At 38.1% G+C, this 26620-nt stretch overlaps 1 protein-coding gene across 2 annotated transcripts in view; it reads left to right on the forward strand.

Annotated features, from left to right (window-relative positions):
* MGAT4C (MGAT4 family member C) overlaps positions 1–26200 on the forward strand; it is a 146558-nt gene extending 120358 nt beyond the window's left edge. The window contains exons 1-4 of one of the 2 annotated variants that reach the window (XM_051608135.1): positions 7629–7699; positions 17586–17741; positions 22213–22360; positions 24188–26200. In XM_051608135.1, the coding sequence (XP_051464095.1) occupies positions 17613–17741; positions 22213–22360; positions 24188–25344 (1434 nt within the window). In that variant the 5' untranslated portion in view covers positions 7629–7699; positions 17586–17612 and the 3' untranslated portion in view covers positions 25345–26200. Of the gene's footprint in view, positions 1–7628; positions 7700–17585; positions 17742–22212; positions 22361–24187 lie in introns of those variants that run through there. The other variant, XM_051608134.1, reaches the window with a different exon arrangement.
* The last annotated feature ends 420 nt before the right edge of the window (positions 26201–26620 follow it).

Below are 26620 nucleotides of genomic sequence, written 5' to 3' on the forward strand. Positions count from 1 at the left end.
AAAAACAGCTAAATGTGTTAGATAAATTATTCATTGCAAATTATTTTCACAGCAATAGTTGGAAGCAACTCAGTTCTTGTTTCTACACCTGCTCAGAATTGGAACTGTCCTATAATGAACCATTCCTTTCCTTTCAGATCAGTTTACACTTTTCCTTTCAATATTTATGTTCTGCAGTGTAAAATAAAAAAATGCAAGCTGACACTAAGCAAAAACATAAGTGTCCTTTTCTGGGGATTTTTCTGTGTGTGGTTTTCTTTTTTTTACTTTCACAGACTGCTGCTGTAGGTTTATATAGCAAGGAAATGTGAATTAAACTAGTGTTATAACCAAATATAGCTGAATAGCTTGTTGCTGCCCAAATTCAAACATCTTGTCAATAGTTCAGGAATATGAATTTCGGTGGAGTATGGCATTCCTTTTTTTTTTATTTCTTTCTTTTATTTATTTTTTTCTGTTTGTTTTTCTTTTTTTTTTTTTTAAATAGTGTTCTGTTTTGGTTTGGTGGGCTTTTTGGTAGTGGGGGAAGGGCTCCAGGAGTGGCTCAGGTAAGAAGCTGAGAAGTTCCCCCTGCTCCAAACCCAGCCAAGGAGCCATTAGAGGGACAATAGATGCACCTCTGCGATTAACATATGAAAAAACTGAGATAACACTTGAGCAGAGTGGCACTTGGTGGGACAAGAGCTGTGCTGGAGAGGGGAGCAGTGCTGGTGGTTGGTGAGAAAGAAGGGGAAGAAGGTGCCCAAGCAGAAGTTTCCCTGCAACCCATGACGAGATGGCAGCTGTCCCCCTGCACTCATGGAGGAACGTGGTGGAACATTCTCTGAGGGCGCCAGGAGGATTGAACTTGGCCAGTGGACTTGGATTTTGCTGCCAGAGGATTTGCTGCTCGTGGACACTGATTACAGAGCTTTGGAAGACCCTGGTGTGAGGAGAGTTTGTTCCCGAAGCAGCCTGTGACTCTGTGGGAAGCCCAGGCTGGAGCAGCTCTGGACCTCGTGGGAAGGACTCATGAAGGAGAGGTTCGTGGAGGACTCTCTCCCATGGGAGGGACCCCTCAGGGAAGCAGGGAAGGACTGTAAGAAATCCTTCTTCCTGAGGAGGATGGTGCAGCAAGAACCACCAGCCTGTGAACTGACTCTAAACCCCATCCCCTGTCCCCCTGTGCTGCTGGGGGTAAGAGGGAGAGAAACCGGGAACAAAGTGATTTGGGCCTGGGAAGAAGGGAGGGGTGGGGTAACATATGCAAGCCCTGCTCTTTGTGTTGTGTGTGTCCTGTGTGTGTTTGATTAGTGTGAAATTAAATTATTATTTTTCCTCCAGGTTGAGTCTGTTTTGCCCGGGCAAATCGTTGAAGACCCTCCTTATCTTTTGTCTCAACCCAGGAGCTTTGTCCTCCTCATCCCAGTGTGTGTGTGTGGGGGGGAGTTGAGTGAGCGGCCATGGGGCTGTTCCTTGATTGTCATGTTGGGCCCAAACCACGACATTATTGGCGAGCCAGGCAGGAGACAAGGAACCACAACAAATAGCAGCAGTAGTTAATACCATTTTAGTAGAATGAGCTATCTGGAACATATTATCATAGAATTATAGAATGGCTTGGGTTGGAAGGGACTTTAAGATCAACTAGTTCAATCTCCCCCTCCATGCAGCATATACTTATAAATCTGCTTTTCTGCATCAAGAAAGGATTGAAACAAAAAAATTCGGAGCTTCCAAACCCCCTTGCTTTCTAACACTCCTCACTGCAGTGGGAGGCTAGGTGCGGCTGGGTAAGGATTCCGAGATCAAGACCCAATAACAACAAACAAGCTGTTATTGAGCAGGCATTCTTTATTGCAGCGCTGGGAAGCACTGGGGAATTATCCACCATGAGTGCTCCAACGAGTCAGTGAAACACCCCTACTAATATACACCAAAAACATGCATATTCAGTTCCATGTCAATGAGTTCCCAGAATTCTTCTACATAGTAATTTTATTTCCTGGAACTGGCTATCTTTAATTATGCATGCTCGAGGGTCTCCTGTGGGGTTCTTCGTTGATTCTAGTCCTTTGTCGTCTTTGTCCTGTCTCTGTCCTGGTCTGTCTCCAGTCTCCCGCTGGTAGATTGCCCAGGTGGGTCAGAATCCACATCAGTGTGTCTATAGGCGCCCAGGGTCTTAGAAGACTTGATGTTATCACAACCTACAGGATGCTTGGCATAGTTGACTGATAGTTTCACAAAGCACCTTGTTTTAAAAGCAACCCTTAGTATAGAAATTCATTATTTTAGTAAACTTTTATTAGGCTATATTTCTATTGAATTTACTAACAAATATTCTATGATGTATCAGGATCTTCTACAAATTATTATTATTATATTAAAATGTGATGAGAATATCACTGGCAACAAACCAGTAAAGGGGCTGCAGTGCTGCCTGTTCAAAAGAACCTTGCAAATAACATCCCTGATGCAATACACTGATCTCCAAACGTTAACTATGAAATCATGAGAATGGAAGGAGCCAATTTTATCTACTAAGGATAAAGAGCAAATGAAGAATAATGCAGTAAAGATGATGGGAAATTTATGTGCAATGATAATATAAAATACATTCAAATATTATTATGCTAGTACAGAATAAATATATATATATAAAAATAATTACTGGAAAAATTAAAAAATAAAGGACATAAAAAAAAACCACTAATGAGGAATTAGTAAAGATTGCAAAACTGTGAAGAAATATACTTAGGTAAACCTAAAAAGCTTCAAGAAGGTCTTGGACATCTTCAGGTGGAAACATTTGCCTGAACAGACATTCTGAGTCAGAGGAACATAATTTCTATTATAAAATCCCTTCAGTATCCTAATAATATGAAATATATTACTGTAGACAATGTAATAAGAAAATACTGTATGATTTCCTCTTAATTAAAAAATCTGAAAAAAAAATACATTCACGTGACTAGTCAACCAAGTTGTTTCTTTTTAATGGTAGCTTGTGGAAAGCTGTACTCCTCTCTATTTTGTATTTATGTTTCTGTGTGATCTGATAACCTAACTTCTCAGTTTAACCAACATTAATTTGACACAGGTTGCCTGTAACTGTCATTCGTTACTAAAATAATACTCAATTTAAAAAAAAAAAAAAAAATCTGTTTCCAATAGTTAACATATCCTGTCCTTCCCAGCCTGCAGAGGGTAAACATCCTTTTGGAAGGATGTTTAATCTTTTTCTGAGAGCAGTTAAAGCATAGTCACTTGGGAGAAGTCACTTGGGATTTTGTGTTCAGTTTTTTCACACTCCTTTTGCCACTGTTAGATTTTCAGATACGCTTTTGATGTTAGAAAAGTTTTAAGAACATTTGAAGAAATACATTTGACTGGAAGAGGGTAGATTTACGTTAGACATTAGGAAGAAATTCTTCCCTGTGAGGGTGGTGAGATGCTGGAACAGGTTGCCCAGGGAAGGATGCCTCATCCCTGGAAGTGTTTAAGGCCAGGTTGGATGGGGCCTTGGGCAATCTCATCTAGTGGGAGGTGTCCCTGCCCATGGATCTAGATGATCTTTAAGGTCCCTTCCAACTCAAACCATTCTGTAATTCTATGATTCTGTTCTGTCTACTGATAGACTATTGGGAGGTAGTAGTGGCAGCAGACTGGTGTTTATTCCAGTGGTCTTTAGCTATCTAAAACCTAAGGATATAGGCTAAACTAATTACATAGGTTATTGCTATAGTTGGTAAATGAAGAGGAATGCACTCTTCATTCCACTTTTTAAACTGGTATCAAGACAATTTAAATGAACTGGGAACTGTTAGTATGCATTGACTGTATAGGGAGCCTAAACCAGCTAGTTTAGATAAAACAACTAATGTGAGGTTACATAAACCCAGAAAATGTTATTCTATACATAGAGAAGATAATATGTCCTGGAAGAGAAAACGACAAGTTTAAATTGAAAGAATGTGTCAAATGGTTAGAATTCAGTCTCAGTCTAATGTAGGGTGTGATCTAGCTGTGCCCTCTGATAAAGAAGCAAGTTGGTGAGTAGTAACAGGAGGGCTAAAACCCTCTTAATACCACTTTGTCACCTGTCTGAACACCACTACACCTCTACAGGGAAAGGAAACATAAATTGGCTATATTGCTTTAATCTTTCTTTTTTCTTAATGGCAGATACACAGAAGATGATCCAGAATTACAGTCACAGAGTAATTTTACAGTTGGTTTCCAAAAGAATTAGGTTTCATCTGAACACATTTCTATTGCAGGAAGAGTGCTGAAGTCCCTGGTATATTCATTGGATCTTTGCCGACTTAGGAGCTAAAGACCCTCTTTAGGAGAATTTGTCTGCAGTTTTAAATCCTAGTAACAAACAATACAAGCTTTTGTTTCTTACCGATGAGAGTAATAAGATAAGCCTGTAGAATTACATTAGGAGAACCTTTCGAAAAAAATTTCTAGATTTGCACTAATTTATACATGGATATTTGGTTCTAGAATAACATAAGAAAAAGAGCATTAATTTTCTATATTCTGTTAGGACCATAAAAAAGATGTTGAATTGGTAACTTTAATGTAAATATAGCTCATGTTTTTTTTTAGCTCAATACCTAAATTATATATATAAAAAAAAAATAACCCTTTTGAAATTCTCTACAACCTTAATATTATTATTCTCTGTCAGTTCCAAATGCTATACAGCAGTTTCTATGTAGCAAAAATATCTGTAGTACATTCTAAACACTAAATGGATATTAACTGTTATGCTACTGTGGTCCTAAATGAGATATACATAGGTCAATTCAAGACTCACTGGTCTTCAAACAAGTCCCAGAATCCACAGCTTGAAAAAATTATAGAATGGAAACAATGAAAAAATTCCTGCTCAGCAAAATGCTTTTCAGCTAAAATGACAGCTTGTTGTCTGCTGCTGGAAACCTTTTGTATCACATCCTGAAGAGTTTCCTTATTGCTGACTACCAGGTTTTGTACCATAATTGAGATGGGAGTTTAAATTTTAAATAGAAAACTGAAACAAAGTATTTTTCTTGCACAGGTATGAAGTTTTTTCATCCTAACATATTTATAAAAAATCATAATCTGCAGTGCCATTTTTTTTACAATCTAGATGTCAGACGATGACATCTACTCATCCTAACAAATATTCACAATCTGTAAACTAGTTCAGTAACTTCTGCTCTCTTTGCTAAGAGAACCTTTCATTAGAAAAAACTTACCAGGAAAACATTATTCTGCTGTCTCTCCTATCTGGCTGCACCAGGAAAAGCACAGCAGGCAGGTCAAGAGTGGTGATTCTTCCCCTCTACTCAGCCCTGGAGAGGCAACGCCTAGAGTGCGGTATTCAGTTCTCAGCTCCTCAGTTAAAAAGTGACATGGATGTACTGGAGAGTCCAATGAAGGCCACAAGAATGATTAAGGGACTGTATGAGGAAAGACTGAGAGACTGTTCAGCCTGGAGAAAACTCAAGGGGAATCCTATCAGTGTCAAGGAATACCAGAAAGGAGGGTGCAAAGAAGAGGGACCCAGGCTCTTTTCAGTGATGCCCAGTGGCAGGACCAGAGGCAATGGGCACAAACTGAAACACACAAGGTTCTGTCTGAATATCAAGAGATAGTTTTTTTACTGTGGGGGTAACAGAGCATTGGCACAGGCTGCACAGAGCAGCTGCAGATCTCCCTCCTTGGAGATATTCAAAAGCCATCTGGACAAGCATACTATGTTTGCATGGCAATGCTCAGGTAGCAGGGAGAGTGCACGGGTGGTTTTTGTGAGAAGACACCAGGAGCTGCCCCTATGTCAGACAGAGACAGTTCCAGTCAGCTCCAAGATAGACCCAGCACCTGCCAAAACTGAGCCAATCAGCCATGTTGGAAATGCCTCTATGATACATGTGTTTAAAAAGGGGTAAAAAAGGCCTCATGACAGCAGCTGAGATCCCTGAAGATCTGCATACTATGGAAGGGACCCATACTGGAGCAGATCTTGAAGAACTGCAGCCCATGGGAAGGGCTCACATTGGAGAAGTTAATAAAGAACTATATCACGTGGGTGGGACTCTACAATGGAGCAGAGGAGGATTATGAGGAGGAAGAGTGGCAGAGACAAAATGTTATGAAATTACTGCAACCCCCATTCCTCATTCCCCTGCACCACTTGGAGGAAGGAATTATAGAAGTTTGGAGTGAAGTTGAGCCTGGGAAGAAGTAAGGAAGGCTTGTGGAGAAGATCTTGGTCCCCTGTCCATTTGAGGAGAAGTGACAGAGTGACTTGGTGGACACCTGGCAACCTGCCAAGGTCAACCTACCAAGACTTGTTCCTGAGCAACTGGCCCTAGCTTTTACAGCTTGAGCAGGAGGCTTAGACCAGATTACTTCCAGAGGTCCCTTCAAACCGCAACCCTTCTGTGATTCTGTGAAACAGACCTTACTTATTTGGAATTCTGAAATTGTTCAGCCCTCTCTGAAGTACCACTGAATTATAAAGCTTTTCTGCAAAATCAGTATGTATATACCTGTACCTAAGCTCCGTATCTTTCATCAGATTATAGTCCAGATTGACGGTATGTTCTTATTGTGTGCATCTGGAGTGAACTGAATTTAGGGAGGTGGTTGTTCCCCTCTACTCAGCACTGGTGAGGCCAAACCTGGAGTACTACATCCAGTTTTGGGCACCTCAATTCAAGAGAGATATCGAGGTGCTGGAGCAAGTACAGAGGAGGGCAACGAAGTTGGTAAGGGGCCTAGAAAATAAATCTTATAAAGAATGCTTGAAGGAGCTGGGAATGTTTAGATTGAGAAAGAGGAGGCTGAGGGGAGACCTCATCAGTCTCTACAACTACCTGAAGAGTCATTGTAGAGAGGTTGGTGCTGGTCTTTTTTCACAGGTAATTAGCGACAGAACAAGAGGGAACGGCTTCAAGGTGCAACAGGTTTAGACTGGACATTAGGAACAATTTTTTTCACAGAAAGAGTGGTTAGACACTGGAATAGGCTACCCAGGGAGGTGGTTGAGTCACCATCCCTGGATGTGTTTAAGGGTCATTTGGATGTGGTGTGGGTGGATATGGTTTAGGGGAGAACTTTGTAGAGTAGGGAGGATGGTTGGACTTGGTGATCCCAAGAGTCTTTTCCAGCCTAAATAGTTCTATGATTCTATGATTCTATGAATTGTGGATTTTATACAATGGGTCGCTTTCTGCTTTGTGAATCTGCTTTGTGGATCAACAGAGCAATTTCACATAATTGATCCTCTCTGAGATTCAAGAAATACTTCTTGTAGAGCAATTGACTGGTAGTAAAGAGCAGGAAGGTCCACAGTAGGTCATCTTCTCATAGGTGTTCATCGCTAATTCTTTTTCACCTTTTTATTCTGAAGCACACAAATGAAAAATCAAACATATTGTTTTGTGACTGTGATATCCGCAATTATAGGATATAGATATCAGAGAAATTCTGGTTGCTTTTAGTAATTTAAAAATACATTTATCTGTTCATAATATTTAATAGTATGGAAGAACAGATACAACTCCTTTTCTTCTAATATTCAGGTTTGAGGTGAGTACTTGAAGGACTCTAATAATTCTTGATTGATTGATAATAATTTCTTATAGAAAATGAAAATTCCCAGGAAGTGGAAAAGAAAATACTTCTTATTAAACACAAGAGCATCTTGAAATTAAGTTCTCACGTAAGTGGAAAATAATTTTTTTATTATTTTTTTTTTCATTTTAAAATCCTCATGAGGTTAAATTAAACAAATAAACCTTTGTGATATGTTTTCTCTTCTTCTAACATTACCGAAATGGAATTCATACCCTCTGCGTTCTAGAACTGTCACCGTTTGACTCAGGTTCAACAACAACACTCTCGATCGCCTCCCCCTCCCACCCAGGTAGGGAAGGAGAGAGAGAAAATGAGAGAGACTTGGCTAGATTGAAAACTAAACTACACAGCTTTAATTAAACACTAATGATATAAGAAAATATATACAATTATATACAAATATGTTCAGGTATGTGCAAAAGCCTCTCACCTCACCCCACCCCCAGCAACTCCCACAGCACTCCCCTGAGCTGCGAACAGTCCTGGAGAATGCCGGAGCTGCCAGAGAAAGCAGAGAGTGATGAGGGTCAGGAGAGCTCAAGCCTGGGGGTCGATGGTGATGGATGGACAGAGTCCTCCCTGGATGCTGACCATGGACGGAAGAGAAGGGAAGAAGAAGAAGGAAGGAAGTTGTCTTCTGTGATCTCTGACCTTCCTCTGAGCTTACGTAGATATGTGGAATGGAATACCTCTGGCCAACTTTGCTGTCTGTCTAATTCAGCCTCCTAGAGAGGGTGGGTCATAGATCTCCCCGTAATGTCTGAGTCAGCAGAGTAAATGTGCGACCTTGAAGACCCAGCAGTTAGAAAAACATTCCTTTCTTATCAGTCTTAGAACACACTATGACTAGTTAAAAGAAAACTTGCTGAAAAAAAAAAAAAAAAAAGTAAAGGGAAAATTGGCTTCATCCTGGCTTAAACCAGGAAAGAACTCTTTTCCTGTTGGCTTGCTTTTAACTATGATCTGCTTGTATTAGCTTCAATTTGGGAAAAAAAAAAAAAAAAAAAAAAAAAAAAAAAGGAATTTAAACTTTAAGTAGTGGCTTTAGCTCATTGAAATAAATATGATAGCTTACTTCATTCTTTTAAATAAAGAAGTTGCAATATAAACTTTTTTTCCTTACCCCATTTTATTGTCGTATTTCCTTTAATCAGACTGAGAGGGTTTCTCTTTATTTTGGATTGGAATTTTTTGATGTAAATCAAGGCTCTCTGAATTCCTTTGACCTCTTTGCAATTTTATGGAATTTATATAGTATGTTAAAATACAAATAATATTTTGTCTTCCTCATATTTTCACTCACTGCTGTGTGTACTGTCCAGAAAAAAATTAAATAGGCTGATTTATTTCCTTCAATGATATTCCATGAAGGTAAATACTCAACTGAACCTTCAGAGGTCCAGTAAAACCATAAAGCTATCCCATAATATTTGGACATGGTGGATAACATGATTCATTTGTTCTTTCCTGGGACTTCATGAATCTCAGGAGTACTACAAGTTCCTCTTTTCCGTTAGCAGTACGGAACTCAGATGTACTAGAAAACCAATTTACAAGGACCTCAGTTTTCTATGCAGTTTGTTGTGGTTTTTTCTGTTATTGGTTAGTCTCCAATTCATTTAAGGAAAAAAAAAAAAAGAAAAACAAAAAGTAGATTTAGATCAGGTACTAGGAAGAAATTCTTGACTGTGAGGGTGGTGAGACACTGGAACAAGTTGCCCATGGAAGGTGTGGCTGCCCCGTCCCTGGAAGTGTTCAATGGCAAGCTGGACAGGGGTTTGAGCAACCTGAGTGGGAGGTGTCCCTTCCATAGCAAGGGGATTGGAACTAGATGATTTTTAAGCTTGCTTCCAACTCAAACCATTCTATGATTCTATGAGTCTATGACATCTGTGGCCTAAACTGATGTTTAATGAAATGAGGCTCCAGCTGCTCACTGGATAGCAGAGATTGCCATGGAGAGATACATGCAGAAGCATACAGGCTTTGGGGAGATATTCCATACCCAAATGGAACTTTTTTTTTTTTGACGGACCATATAAATATAGGGTAGCATGGTCCTGCTCACTGCCCTGAAAGCAGCTTAGGCAAGTTCACATGCTCACAAATACCCCATGCTACTCAGCATCATGGATCTGAAATGCCTGTTAGCTCGACATGTAGCTCTTCATCCAAGGTCTCTTTTCACTCTGCCTGGAGCCGCTTTTCTGAAGTCTATGGGAAATCTGGTGATTAAAGTTGAAATCATCATCATGGCAATTGAAGGCTGCTAGTGTACCTGCTCCCTTCCTATGGAGCAGTTATTTACAAGGTCTCCAGTCTTCATTATCTCAGAAGGCAGAAACAGTGATGATATTTGCTGCATAAGCTATTAATCCCTCCCACTACAGATGCTGCTTAGGTTTCATGACCTAATTGTATTACAGTGCAAGATAACATGTTACAAATTTTAAGGTACCTCTAAAACTGTCTCTTTTAGTTACACAATCAACATTAATTAGTGTAATAAATCAAGGGTAGACTAGTTCATAGATAGTAAAGTCCCCCGAATAGCAAAAAAAAAAAATGTATTTTGCTTGTTAAAAACTAAATAAATGCAATTAAGGCTAAAAGTCTGTGAATCTACTAATAGCTTCAGAGATATTATTTGGATTTCTGTTAGTAAATTAGAGCTAAAGATGACAAATATGAGTAGTATCTTGTCCACACTGGATTGCTTCTACTGAAAAGATATTACCATAGCAGTTTATGTGTGACAATATGTGATGTTCAGCACACAAATGATTTTTTAAAAACAAGGAAAAATGTGGCATTTTATAAAGATTTTTTTTTTAATTTAGTAGATGCTTATTCATCAAGACATACTGAAGTTCTTTGTGTTTTTAAAGAATAAGCCAATTGTGAATCCCACACATTCACACATAGTTTTCTAAACCTTCCTATAGAATGAGCTATTTTATTGATCAGTAATCTACTGTCTGGGTGCTCAGTGGAAAATCTTAATGAAACACTTATCTTAAAAAAAGATTAGTTATATGGCCAGTGAAAACCAATTTTCTCACATCTAATCTCCTAATCTATTTTACATTATTTCCCAGGGGTACCATGAAATTCACAGGCACATGGTTTTGTGCAAATACTCAATTACATGGCAGAATCTCATGAGTTTGAGAGTTTCTTTGTAACAGCCGCCTTCTAAATTATTTTTCCTTTTCTGAAATAGTTAAACCTAGTCTAACCAATGGGCAAAAGACGTAGCAATACCAGTTGTAAACAAAAAAACCACAATAAAAAACAAAAACCCAACCCCAAAAAAACCTATTTGAAGTCACCCAATAAAAATTCATTCCTTTTTGATCTTGGCAGGATACGTCAAATGCACATTATAATGCAAGCTCTGTAAAACAATGTGTAAGAACACCATATTAAAACATCTTTCAAAGACTGACACAGGCCCATTACATATAGCATAAGGAGTATCTCCCCAGAAGTGTTACTTATTCCTCATCATATAAAATCTCTCAGGGTTGTTCTCATCTGGTAGTACCACTTTCTGACAAGACACAAACACTGTGAAACAAGAAGAGGATAGAGAAAGATTATTACAACTCAGCAGCTAGCAGGAACTTTTGAATTAAGTTTACATCAAATGATTGGTGCAAATTAGTCATACTTATATGCAACTGCAAGGATGGTTTTTTTGGTTGTGTTGTGGGTTGTTTTGTTATTTTTCCTACATATTAGGAATACAAATGACTAAATTATTGTAGATGACACAAAATTGGAAGGAGTGGCTGATATGTCACAAGGTTGTGTTGCAATCCATAGGGACCTTGAGAGGCTAGAATAATGTGCTGACAGTAACCTCATAAACATCAGCAAGAAGTTCAAAGCCCTGCACCAGTAACAGCCCATGCACCAACATATGCTGAGGGCTACTCAACTGGAAGCAGCTTAGCAGAAAAACACCTGGTTGTCATGGTGAACATGAAGTTGAAGAAGATCCAGCTCTTGCAGCTAACAAATCTGTGGGGAAAAAAAGCAGAAGATTGGTGAGGAGGATTGTAAAGTCTCTCAAGTAACTTGCAGCTGGGATGGCAAAAAACATATGTATCATACTAATTATTGTTTAGCCTTGTGTGTTTGAGCAGCAGTCCATCTGTGTTTGGATAACATCAGCCTGTGCTAGACTTAGAGGCACCTTATTGAACATGTTTGAATTCCTGCCCTGCAGTAAGATAGATCGAAGCACAGTGGTAAACTACACCAGCACAATTCTGAGATATACAGGCATCCCCACTTGTGTGCCTTTGACTGGGTGCTGCTTTGGGGATCCTCTGATTGGTGAGGTAATGGAAATAAATTTACTCTTTGTGTTTCATCTGTAGTTTTGTGGTTGCTCCTGCTCCCTGCTTATACTGGCTCACACAGAGATGAATAGTATCGTGGGCTGCATTGGCCAAAGTTTTGCCAGCAAGTCCAAGGAGGTAATTCTTCTCTATTCAACACTGAAGAAGCAACATTTAGAGTGATGTATTCAGTTCTTGGCTCCCCAGTAAAAGAGAGACATGGACGTACTGAGGAGCGTCCAACAAAGACCACAAGGATGATTCAGGGACTGGAGCATCTCCTGTATGAGGAAAGACTGAGAGGCATGGGACTGTTCAGCCTAAGAGAAGGCTCAAGGGAAATCCTATAAATGTAAAGGAATATCTGAAAGGAGCATGCAAAGAATATGGACCCACACTCTTTTCAATGGTGCACAGTGGCAGGACCAGAGGCAATGGGCACAAACTGAAACACAGGAGGTTCCTTCTGAATATCAGGAAACAGTTTTTTACTGTAGGGGTGACAGAGCATTGGCACATGCTGCACAGAGCAATTCCACAACCCTCCTTGGAGATATTCAAGAGGTATCTGGACAGAGTCCTGGGCACCCAACTTCAGGTGCCTGTACTGGAACAGAGGGGTTGCACCAGATGACTTCTGGAGTTCACTTCCATTCTCAACCATTCTGTGATCCTATATTTCTGTGAAAAAGCTACTAATCTTTCTGTTAGATGAGGCTACAGTATGTGCTGTGGAGAAGACCATGACCAGATTTAGCCAGGGTCAGATGAAACTTTTCTTATTAAGCCTAACTGGCTTTGGTCAAACATGATGATTTCCTCTGCACCACAAAAATAAGTTTGTCTACATCTCTGTGCAATTCCATTACAACAGTGATGTCCAGGGTACTTGATTATGGCAAAGGACAAGGTTTTAGCTATAAACCACTTATAAGAGACTGTGGGACCTTGAGGCAAAAGTTAGCTAACAGAATAAGTGTTGCTGAGAGATCGACTCATATGGTATGTGCTTTGGGTAAAGGGATTGAGATCTACAAGGGTGTCTTCAGAACAGGATGTCCCTCTAATTTATTCAGTTTGGTGTCTAGTTGGCTCAAAGAGTTTGGTTTGCTTGATAGCCCATAGTATGTGATAATCCCTGTACTCACATGCTATAGAAATGTGCTGTGTGATAATTGCCTGTAATAGTTTTAGTTTGCTGTTGAATAAATCAGTGCTTGTATCCACATCTTGCTTTCATTCATTGATGAGGCAATGGATAAAATCTATTGAATATCTATTTGACTCAATCTCTATCCTCATCTTTCTATAAATTCTTTCACCTGAACAATACCCAGTGCTGTTTTCAATGTTCTAGAATTTCTGCCTTTATATCTGATTTCTAAACTCCCACTGCTGCATCTCTAAAAGCTTCTAATCTCACTCTCTCTGGATGTTACAGTGAGTTGCCTCTGCCCTCCTCACACCCATGCTGGTTTATTTTCTTCTTTGCTTTGTCTCTCTAGAGCAGAACTTCAGGGTTATTTCAGATTTCTTTGTTATTTTTGCTTGCCTTCCAGGCTCTTTTCACATACCATTAACTCATAGTCTGTATCATTTTTCTAAAACCCATCTTTTACACTACAACTATCTTGATGAAATATATCCAGTACTATACACAGCCATCCATCCAGTGATGGATTACATAGGGGTTTACCATCTAAGTCAATATGTCTTCACACTTCTTAGTCATTCCTTCCCCTTGATTAGTCTTGACTCCTCCATGCCAAAAGAAATACGTTACATTTTGCTCAGAGCACTACAGCCAAAGTCAGTTTTCTGGCTTCATTTTATGTCACTCTGAAGCTGTCAGAGAGGAAAGACACTCCATCCTCTAATACCCACATCAAATTTAAGCTCTTTACTTTTCTGTATTGCTTGGTAACTTGCCTCCGCTGAAGTATCTGTTTCGTCCCAAACTCTCATCCCTTTTTCCAAACTGTTTGGTCTGTAAATATTTGTATGCTACATTAGTATTTGAAATAATCTCTCACTTTCTGTGGATCATGGATCAATATACCTTTCACATACTTTTTTAAAGCCTACCTCTTTTTCCCATCCTTTTATCAGTGCTAATTTTGTGTTATCTGCCTACTTATGTATCAATTTTTTTTTAACTTTCTGTATGTAGAATATACATTTCAGAAGACATGATAATCTTTAAATCACTTATTTGGAGCATGTGAAGCTACACAATGTTAAGCCATCCAAAAAATGTACTTATGGCTGGTTTAAAACGAGCTCTACTCTCTGAATTTGTTAGCCTCATTCTGAGTAAAAACTTCCTTTCCTTCAGACCAGTCTTTATTTCCCTGCTGCCAGTGGCAGCAAACATCCTGCTTGTCAGCCTTAAACTTTTTGTACGTACTTCGAGGCTCTCAGTAAGGCACACAGTGCATCTTGCTGGGAGTCTACCTGAGCCCCGTGGAATTGCCTACCAACTATAATTGTCCAGTTCACTACCAACCGCAGTTCAAAGGTATATCACAACCTAGGCTTTGGGTTTTTTTCATCTTGTATAAGACCATGACACATGCACATTTTTTTCTGAATATGTTTCCTTTGCCACTTTTTAAGGAGAACTAAGTGCAACCATTGAGGCATCATGTGCAGCCTTCCAAAAAGGAAAAGCTGAAAAACAAATTGGACAAGCATTAAGAACTGCAAGTAAAGCAATTCAATTACACAGCAGTGGCTGAGGAATAAGTGTCTTAGTCAAATAAGGGGTTACAATAAAGTTCACAAGGAGTTTAATAATTCAATCATGTTTTTTGGGGGGTGTTATCTATGGATTTTTTTGATATAATAAAGTGGTAGTGGATCTGCTCTACTGTACCTCCTGGATTACAGACTCCACGGTGACAGGCAAAGGTATGTGCCTGGTTTGGAAATATCACAGTTGCCATTTCTGACAGTCACCAGTTCCTCTGCAAATAAGCAACTTTTCTTGAGCTGCTGGGGCACGGCACACAAGCAGATCAGAATGTAAAACAAAGATGACCTTGTTACTCCATCTCTGTACATCTGTAGATACAAGCAGATTCACTGTATTGGTTAGGTAAGGCTAAGTCATTAACTCAAGGTGACTTACTTAAGGGTAACGGAAGACCACTGGGCCTTTTAACTATCTGAGGAGGAAACAGATCAGGAAACTAAACAATAATCTCTGAAAGCAAGACAAAGCACAAATTCCTACTACTGCCAGGAAGTGATGAATCACAGTGGATTGAATATTAAATTGTTCACCACACTGAGCGTGCATGTATGTGGCTTTGAGAAATTATTATGGGACTGGCAAAAAAGTTTTTTCCTCTGAAAAAGATTAATATAAGGGAAAAGCCTTTGTTTGTCCCATTTTTTCCTCTTGGGAACAGCTACGTTGACATAAAAAATTAATATGTTTTAAAATTTTAACAGCTTTAAATTTAAAAAAATTAATTTCATTTTTCAGTGTCAAGGATTTTACTTATTAAGAATAGATTCTTCTGGAAGGTCTTCTTCAGGATTTGCTTTTTAAAACAATTTTTAAAAATTCTTCTGAGTATTGCAAATATAGCAAGTGAAGACATTGCATTATCATGTGAAAATAAGCCTTACTCTTACACAGTCTTCACACCTTTGCAGATCCCATAAAGAACACCTTCTTCACACTGTAAAGGTACATCATTGCATTTATTAGCTCATTCTCTTTATTGCTATATGATTTTAGAAAGACAAAAGAATTATAGTTTCATATTACTATGTAAAACTGCATGTGTATGTGTGATAGCAACACATACATGAACATAGGAATCTGGGGTCTTCAGAGTTCTCTCTGGAGAGACTGAAGAGAACAATATGTCTCATTTAAAAAGGAAAACATTTCTAATTCTTGCATGTTTGTTAATTATTGTATATAACTGCTTAATGACAGCTTTATGAAACCAATTGCATTTATATCATCCTGATAGCTACTTAATTTTGCATGAATAATGAAGGCATACAATCATCAAGCAATACTGTAACTTCAACATTTAATTATTAAGATCAATAACAAAGTCTTAGTTTTGAGTAATGGTGAATATTCTGCTCAAATGGTCTTAAAGAACACCAGGGTTCTCACTGTGGGAGGTTATGAGGCTATTTTTCAAAAGATTGCTGACATTACCTGCAAAATGGTAATGTTTTTTTACCTTGCAAATTTCACTTGAATAGTTTTCCACAGTGCAGTGTTACACACTGGAAACAGAGCTGCAAGAAGCAGCAGCTCTAGGAAGATGTAAGGAATTTTGTATGTGTATATATATGAGTCCGTGCACACTTTCAGCTAAAGGCTTAGAAGTATGTTAAATACTACCTTCAGACAAATAGGAGCAGGATGAAGGCTGGAAAGTGTGCGTCCGCACTGCCATCTGGTGTTGGCAACGGCGTCAGTGCCTCCTCCGTGACGCGGGGTGTGTGACGGGTCGCACCCTCACTGGGGAGTCCTTCCCTTCGGTTCTTCCAGCTGATATGAACCTACCAATAGGTCTTAAGAACAAAGAACCCTCACCGTAATGGTATTTTGCTTTCTACTGCTTCATGGACTCTATTTATAAAATAGGAATTGTAACGACTTTGTGTGAAACCAACACAAAACCAGCAAGTGTTCTCCTCTGAGTGATGGCCGTACTGGACTCTTCTCTTTCTTTCCATCAGCTTTAGCAATGATAGTCCTATGTTCCTTCAGTCTCACTTGCATAATTATTTCAATTTCTATTCCTAATCCAACATAGCAATGATTTAATGAAAACTGCAATGGGTAAAAACTAACATAATGCAACAAGCAAATTTAGTTTAAGTTCCCTTCATGTGCCTTAGGAACTTCAGTCAGGCTGCTCAGAGCAAAGATGAGGGAACTGTGTAATATCACAGTCCAATCAGCAAATATGTCACATACAGACATCCTGTCAGTGAATTTATTAATTTATTTTTTCCAAAGAAGAAAATCAGCGTGTGCAACTGTGGTGCTACTCTACACCTGAAGTTGCCAGTGACTGCAAGCACTCTGACCCAGATTGCCAGAATGTTCAATATTCAGTCTAGTTGATGCCATTATATGAGAAGTGTCAATATTTAATACATCCAGTGATTCTCTGTTAAGTTTTTAAGAGTTTATTGCTCTGAAAATCAGTATGTATGCTGGAACAAAAAGAGGAGAGGAGAGGAGGGGAGAGGAGAGGAGAGGAGAGGAGAAGGAGACATGGTTACACAGGGAAACAATGCACAGCATCATTTCTCTCCTCCAGGTTGTGGTCTGACAGTTACACATGGGAAACTGAATTGCTGATGCACTCTTGCCACAGTGACATCATAACTCCAGACTGAAATAAATGAGTAGGAAAAAACGTGCTTTTTTCTTTGTTGACAAATAAAAAGAAAGTTTAATCTACAGTGAAGATTGCATATTAAACTTGAAGATGACAATGATTCAATTAAATTAATTCCATTTTAAAGAGTATAGTCTATGTTTATTTGAAAGTATTTGATACACCCGAAGGTAAGTTCTTTTGTTATCATGTTTATCAGGTGGGTTTCTTGTAATACTGCGGTTTTCTTCCATAGGTGACACTACTGTTTGCCTTTCTTCACATGAGACACAGCTTGAAATATTTTGATAAAATGAGATGCTTACGGAAACGATCAGCAGTGTCGTTCTTAGGAGTCCTTGTCATTTGCTTGCTGTTCATGAACTTGTACATTGAAGATGGTTATGTTTTGGTAAGTTTCTTAGATGGAAGAAATTATCCAGCAACAACCCAACAGTTATTGGGTAGTAAAGTTCTTAATTCCTCCAGTTTCCTTCGTTAGCATACCATTAACAGTGAAGCAACCTCAAAAAGTGTCCTTTCCGATGAAGCCATCTTATCAATATGTACTGCACACAGAGTGTGTCCCTGTGTAAAGACCCTAACATTGATTTTCTCAGAAGTAAATATGTCATTGTTTCTTGGAAACATGGGAGATAAAGAATGCAGCAAACACAGAGATATCTCCATCAGGTATCTCAAGTCAAAACATCCCCTATATTTTCCATACTTCTGTATTACCTTCAATTTTAACATCAAAAATTGCCTGTATCTGAAATACTCATATGACCTAGGAGCTCCTTTTTCAGTCCACACTGCAAACTTTACCTGTGAATACTATAATAAACAATGTTATAGAAATACAAACACAGTTACACTAATTCAATTTATTTAAAACTCCTTGTATTCATTATTTATTTATAGTGCTTTTGTTTGTTTTTCTCACTTTCTGTATCAAATATTTGAGTCTGGCAGGTTCAGTGCTACAGTGTTAACAATTAGACATACATGATACCTAATGTAAGTGTATGATTGGGGAAAAGATTTATGGAAAAAATTGTGTTAGGAACTTCAACAAGTAAACTACCAACAGTGTAACATATCTCTACAGTTAATATGTAACCTATGGGTGGTCTCAGAACTGAATGCCAAGTAAGCCATGAAGAGTTGGTAAATTGGTTGAATTTTCAGTTCTTTGGCAGTTGGACTGGGCCAAGTAAAATAACATAGCAGCTTAATAAGTGGAATTTACAAAAAGTAAAATTACTAAACTGAATATGTAAAATTGTGATATGATTAGACAGTCTTCTTTCTTGAACCTGAATTGAATTACTGAGTGGCTTTCTGATTCTCTATGCCACGCTTTGTCTGGTCCATCAAACTGGGACAGTATGGGCTTTCCAATACTCTGAAAGGTGAAGTTTGATCTCATTTTCATCTGAAAAGAAACATCATAATATGAAAAAAGTGCAATATGCAAATAGTAGAACACTTACATTAAATTATCAGTACCATAGATAACTTGTTAGTGATTTTCATTTGAAATACTTTACTTACAATGTTACTTAAAACAAAATTGTAAATTTTTACAGTATTATTAAGACTATGACAGTACTTTCGGAACCTTTGAAAAGATAACCCATGCTTCTACCATGTTACTCCATTACAGACATGCTGCTTTTTCTAAAAGTACTTGCACTAAGGTTTTGCACTATGTTTTATTTATTCATTATTTCTTGGTTGTGGTCGAATTTGATCTGGCTTATCACATTTATTTTTTTTCAGTGCTGTTTTCCCTGATGCTTCTTCTCCATTTACTAATTGCTTCAAAGTCCCCCAGATGTTTTGGAAAGTGCTTTTATTATGACTGCTAATGGTGTTCCTCTTGGTTTGTTTTTGAAATTTTTTCCTGTCCTATTTGCCAGCTGCCGAGATGGCTCCATGTCTTATTCTTAATTTGCTCTTTCCCCCTCTTTTTCAGAAATTCTCTTTCATTGCTTCTCTCATCACAGTTCTGGCATGTTTGCATTTGTGTAGCTCCCAGCCAAGTCTCTTGCCAAGTCTCCTGACAGTCTCCCAGATCTCTTGATACCTTTGTGGTCCATCAAGTGTTTTTCAAATGTGTTAGGCTTTTGACTTTTCATTTTACTTATTTATTTTCAACTTTCCTGGCCATGTCTGACAGCTCTGTTAACTTGTCCGATGTGTTTTCTCTGCTGAGGTAAAAGATGAGCAGTTTCAGTGTTGGTGGTGAGGAGAGATACACTTGGGGACAGCTTTCAAGGACAGCAGGCTAACCAGTTCCACAGAGTGGGAATCTGAAAGTCCTCAGAGCTCTGACTTTTTAATTGGTTCAAGTCTCCTACTGGAGTATCTTCTTGAAGGTAACTGCTAGAGGAAGGCAACTGACGCTGAGTTTCTCTTCCCATTCTCAGGCAGCCAGTTGCGCAAGGGGATGCAGGGCTGGTGTCTTTTTCACTAGATGTAAGATCAGATGAGTGGCCTTTTTCAGGACATTAGAATATCAAAGTGAAATTAATTGTGGCAAATCTTAAGAAGGAAGATGAGAACTTTTCCTTTTTGCTCAGAGACTCACATGTGTGAATAATTCCTTCAGCGTTTTCTGATGTCAAATGGGAAGTAAGGGCTCACCTGGGAAAATTGCTTAAGTATGTTTGATAGGGGGCATATGGGGCTGATGCATGTGTGTCAGCAAAGAAGTTTAAGGTGCTTCATCTGCAGTGTGTGAACCACATCCAATCAAAAATTTTTAAGACATATTGATTTAATATAACCGGATATCACATTATATACTGCAATTTTTTGAAACATCTGGTGGGTTGTAAGTAAACTGTAAGTGCAGCATGTCTCCTGAACTCTTCTATGAATACTAGTAATAATTTTGGGCACTATGAGAACAATAGTACTATTGTAGCTGAGACAGCGTCCTCAGTAGAGCAGAGTATCTCTATAAAGAATGGAGAACCCCTAGCACTTTTTTCCATGGCACCCACTCCCAAGGTCCAGCAAACACTGGAATGTAAGTTAGAGGTTAGTTAACAGATTAAAGACAGAACCATCTTAGAAAAAAAATTAGAGAAAGAGAGCTAATCAAGCTCTTCAGCTTCACTGACTTCTGCATAGTAGATGTTGAAGAACCAGATTTAAAATTTGTAGGAAAATCTGTATTTCCATGTTGCTTTTCATTCAACAAAGGAATGAAACCAACAAAAATAATTAAAAAAAAACATTTCTTAAAGAGGAAAGCAAAAAAAAAGAAAAATTTTTGTGGTCAGTTGAAATATTTTGCTTGTTAATATCAAAACATTTTGTCCTGACATTCTCTTATTTCTAAACATTTTGAAACTTTGTATGTAGAAAAACCACAGCAGAAGTGGTTTCCATTCCAAAACCTTCTTATGAAATGAAGAATTTTGGTGTTCCATTCTGGAACCAATGACACATGATGTTTTGACATGAAAGAAAGGCTGGGTTTATTAAAAAAAAAAAAAAAAAAAAAATAAAGGAAAGTTTTTGGACCAGCTCTTCTTTTTTTTTTTTCTTTTTCCATTTCACAGTTTTCGTGAAAATTTCCTGAAGTTTTGCTGCATTCTCTTCTGAGCTCATTGAGTTACATTTTAATCTGGAATCTGATCAACATAAATATTCTTCTCATAATTTATGAGCAGACAAAAAGCAGCATAGCAGCACCAGAGAGACATTGCCAATCAAGACAGCATAACTTTGCAGGTAGATGCCCCTGGATGTCCACCAAAGATCTTTACTAAGCTCAGAAGTGTATTATTTACAATTTTTATGAAAAAAAAATAATGAACTTAAAATAAATCTGGGATCAGTTCACATAAATAATTATTTGTGCTATAAAATACATCTTTGATACATTTTTAATATTTATGCCATTAAATATTAGTGCTGTTTACTATTTCTGTGATTGGTCTTGTTAGCTGCACTACTATTGCTATATGTTTCCATTTAATGACAGATCAGGAAGTTTTTAGTATCCGAAGAAATGAACCCTGTCATCAGACTAGAATCAAGCAGTGTAAATTAAATAAGCATTCCTGCCTTTAAATTCAGTCTCATGACACTACAACCTGGTAGACATTTCCTTTTTTATTAAGGGCTGAAGAACAGATTTTCCCTGAGACCCAAATGAGCTCAAAGTTAGGGTACTACTGATGAAAATGCTCCTTCCCATGTGTGACTTGAATGCAGTTCAGGAAGTCTCTTGGAAGAAGAAGACAGGAGAAGGAGGCTGGAGGAGGACGCATGGTGATAAATTTGCACAGCTTTGGTTGTCTGGATGATCACATGCATTTCTTCTTATCGCAGCTCTGAGTTGGAGCTATGTAGAAAAATGGCAAGATAAGCCAGATGCCAGGATCAAGTTTTGTCTTTCCTTTGCAACAGTTTTGATAGTTTCTTTAAACACTGAAAACTTTTTCAAAAAATTTTGCCCACTTCTCCATCTTCAAAAATTATTTCATCAGTTGTTGACTGATGTTTTCTTATATCTATTTTGAATACTGCAGCATTTTTTGGTAATGACATAGTGTTCGTAACCTTTCCAGAGTTTTTCTCTAAAATATGTTTTCTTTTCCTGTTACCGTAATCTGAAAAGTTATGGTAGATTTTCTGTAACCAAAAAATGTATGATATTCAGTAATGAGGGTTGTTGCTTCTTTTTTTTTTTTTCTTTTTTTTTTTTTTAAATGAGGTGACATCTACATGCTTTCATGAAAGCTGACACTGAAAGATGTTATTCTTGGAAACCTGCCTGTCCATGTTTCCTCTCTGGCTGGCATTCATAGATGTGTTTCTTTCTGTCTCTCTCCCTATTCTTTTTGTTTTCTCACTAATAGGAAGGAGACAAGCAATTAATCAGAGAAACAGCCACGCACCAGCTCAACCCAGAGCGCTATGTTCATAATTTTAAAGATTTGTCTAATTTCTCAGGATCTATAAACATTTCCTATCGCTACCTAGCTGGCACACCTTTGCCAAGGAAAAGTAAGTAACTGAAATTTGAATTTTATTGAATGAGGTAATTTGAAAATGGGTCATATTCATACAGATCCTGTGGTATTTCTAGGCAAGGAGAAGGGTTGAGTTAAGCAGTGACAATCTCAGAGAGTTAGTGGGACAGCTATCTCTGCATAGGCAGTTCCTTGGAAGCTGGTAGTTCAGCCTTAGCAGTGACTGTCCCACAGCCTAGTTACCTTCTGACCAAAAGCCTGACTTGTAGTCATCCTACAGGCAGCCTCTGGATAGTCTGTGCAAGCATATTTTTTTGTGGATTTCCCCCCCAGGTCAGAGGGAGATGATTTAGATAGCAGGAGCAAGGCATGGACTGGTTGTGCTCTGTAATAAACTTCTGAGACCATACTGATAGTCTCTGTCATTGTAACCAGTAAATCCAATCCAAGGTATGCTTGGGATCACATAGATACACCCTTCAGGTCCCCTGTTCTGCCCATCCAGCAGCTGTGAATGGATTTCTTTGTTCCTTTAGCTGCAATAACAGCGGAGGTGAATTGTGCTATTATGGGGACAATGAAGGAGGACTCTTCTTGCTGCGTCTGCAGATGGACTATCTAGTCATTCTGACTTTAAGCAGAGTTCAAGACTTTTAGCTCAAAATGAAATATGGCCTTATCTACCTTTTAGACAGATGTCCTTTTGGTTCCAAATCAATCATTTCACAAACATAAGGTTTAGAAGTCCAAGCACAGAAAATAAAATCAAATAATCTGTGAGTTGTTGATCTTCATAGAAAGCTATAAAGCAGAGTTTGTTCAAATTAGTTTGGGGGCTATGTAGGCAGTGTGTATGGCTTCTGGGGGTTGTACTTCACTGTACAACTGCATTTTGAGCAGGCTTTAGACTCAAGGGAAACTCTGAATTACTTTATCAGAGCAGTCTTTTACAAACCGTAATTTTCTAAGAAAGTTGAGGTAGGTTCAACTAAAGTATATCCTGTCAATTATACAGTCTTAACATTTTTGCATCAGAAGTTAGAAAAATTGAGATAAATTACAAAATATCTGAAAAAAAACATACTTTAACTGCTGGTAAGAATTCAATGGCAGTGATTCCAGAACAGCAGAGACAAAAATTCTTCCTTTATAATTAAGACATATTTTTCCCTAGAAAGATGTGACAGTATTAAAAATTATTTATACAAGAACAGGTATGCAGTAGTAAGTTCTCTTCTATTTTAATATAATTACATCTTGCAAGAGGGAGTTCCCTATAAAATGCTCAATGAGCCCTTTTGAAAGAGGGCTAGAAGAGCTATTAGCATGGAAAAATTTTACAAATTCAGTTTAAAATGAACATGCAGAAAAAAATTATCCATGCAGCATTCATAAAAATGTAAAGTTATGCGTAAGTGTAACTAGTTTTGTAGAGTGTTTAAAATTATGAAAGTCTGACAATTAGCCTATAGCTCATGTTTTTGTTCTGCTTTTTGTAGTTCCTTGCTTTAAAAATATTATGTGAATCCCCTTTATTTTAGCACATTTTACAGCCTTATCACTGTCTAGGCATATATATATGCACATTGCTTTGGCTTTTGTCCACTACATACCATTCCTTGCAGTTAACAAGTGAATGTTTAATGCAGTTGCTTCCATATGTCTATTTGCTTTCAATACAGTTCTTCTTTCATGAAAAGGCAATAAACATCTTTCATTGCATGCAGCTTAATAAGTTCAGATACAAAATTTTTGCTACTGAGGTTTATATAATATAAGCACAGTTCTGGAGGATAGCTTTGTGGCAAAATGTTTTCCAACATCAGTTACTCAGTTTTTCTTTGAATTATCTTTTATGCAGGATATCTTACAATTGGGCTATCCTCTGTGAAACGGAAAAAGGGAAACTACCTGCTTGAGACCATCAAGTCCATATTTGAGCAGTCAAGTTATGAGGAACTCAAAGAAATTGCAGTGGTAGTGCAGCTGGCAGATTTTGACTCAGCCTGGTGTGAAGGGATGGTCCAGGACATTTCACAGAAATTTGCACATCACATAATTGCAGGCAGATTAATAGTCATTCACGTCCCCGAGGAATATTATCCAGTACTGGATGGCCTCAAGAGAAATTACAATGACCCAGAGGATCGTGTGAAGTTTCGATCCAAGCAAAATGTAGATTATGCTTTCCTTCTTAACTTTTGTGCTAATCTTTCTGATTATTATGTGATGCTAGAAGATGACGTTCGCTGCTCAAAGAATTTCTTGACTGCTGTTAAGAAAGTAATTACCTCACGAGAAGGATCCTACTGGGTGACTTTGGAATTCTCTAAACTGGGATACATTGGAAAGCTTTACCATTCACATGACCTCCCACGCCTGGCCCATTTTTTGTTGATGTTCTACCAAGAAATGCCTTGCGATTGGCTGCTCATCCACTTTCGTGGGCTGTTAGCTCAAAAGGAAGTGATACGTTTTAAGCCATCTCTGTTCCAGCACATGGGATACTACTCATCTTACAAAGGAGCTGAAAACAAGCTAAAGGATGATGATTTTGAAGAGGAGTCATTTGATATCCCTGACAACCCACCTGCAAACTTGCACACCAATATTAATGTATTTGAAAACTATGAGGCAAGCAAGGCTTACAGCAGCATTGATGAGTACTTCTGGGGCAAAGCTCCTTCTACTGGAGACTTCTATGGGATTGTATTTGAAAAGCCCATTAAAATCAGTAAAATTAAAGTTGTGACTGGAACTGAAGACAGGCAAAATGACATTTTGCATCATGGGGCCCTGGAAGTAGGAGAAAAGATTGTAGGGAGTAAAAAAGGGAGACAATGTACAACTTACTTGAGACTAGGGGAATTCAGAAATGGGAATTTTGAAATAACAGATGTAGAGCACAAAGTTCTGTTTGATATTAACTGCATGAGAATACTTGTTACCAAAAGTCAAAAAGAATGGCTGATCATTAGGAGCATTAGCGTCTGGACTTCTCAAACACCAAATCAATAAGGCAAAGCCACCTGAGATGGTACAGAGTATGTACAATCAGCTGGGTCCCAACTGGTGCCATTCCCTAGAAAAACTGATACTTCTAGCTCTTCACTAGAGATGCAGAAAATCTGGGGAAATCACAAAACAATCAAAGCAATTTTTTTTTTACTAGTTTGGCCAGGCAATATAAAAACATTTATTTGTTGAAAATTTTGAATTTTATAGGAAATGCAAAGTTCTCAAACCTCTCGTGAGATCTTGAACCCCTTTTTTATTATCATTTCTTAGTAAGAGAGATCTTCTGGACTAAAATGAACAATAAAAGACCCATCCTATAATTACCAAAATGTTTAAAGCTAGAACCAGTGTGTTGTGAAAAGAAGTTGGATTGCACCTTGTGCACATATACGTTTGAAATGTTATGATAGAATACATTTGTACAATAGTTGGTGATGTGTTTCTTTTAAAGAAAGTTGTGACAAGGAAATTTATCCTGAAACAGGCAGTTTCATTCTAAGCACTGTAAGAAGACAGTCTGGCTAATCATTGCAACTTTTTTCCAAAAGGGAATGTATGTAAAATTATAAATCTGACATGACAACTGTGTAAAAAATAGATAATTGCATCTGTTATTCTGTCTCAACGAATACCCTTTGTTATTTTTCCTGGGTCCTTTCACTGAAATGAACACTACTTGGATTCTGTATTACTTAGGGGACCAATTTACTCTCCTTATTGGAACAAAACACCTCATAGTAAGCAAGCATTCTGCCTGAGTACAGCTGTCACTATCAAACCTTAGCACCTCAAGGGCAACACATTTCTCTTAGACGAATCTTAACAGATCTCAGCAACATTTGCTGTTCCTTCACAATATGCAGAACTCCCCATGAGAAATTTGCACAAAGATGAATACTGCAACATGCTTTCTGAAGTCTGTTATGCCTTCTACATCTACATGTCCAGTCCATGGATGATACAAATGTAAAGTGTACCAGGTTAATCAACTGAAGGTGAATGTAATCACCTGTCTCTCCTAGATGATCCCTAGCCAGAAGGGCAGACACAAAGTGAAGAATCTAGATGAAATTCAAAATTAATGTTTTAAATTAGTTTTGGGTTTTTTCTGCTGTTTTCTAATTCTGATCTTGTTATTTATGTAGACATCTTCCCACTGCCTCTGCTTATTCCCCATGACCTTATTTTGCCTGGCTTTAGCCAATAAGAAGAAAATTTCCCTCAGTCCTCATGACTTCAGTGTAAGCTCTGGGCTTTTAGTGCATCACAAAGGAAG

The sequence above is a fragment of the Apus apus genome, chromosome 1 (genome assembly GCF_020740795.1).
Source record: "Apus apus isolate bApuApu2 chromosome 1, bApuApu2.pri.cur, whole genome shotgun sequence".
Classification (NCBI taxonomy): domain Eukaryota; kingdom Metazoa; phylum Chordata; class Aves; order Apodiformes; family Apodidae; genus Apus; species Apus apus.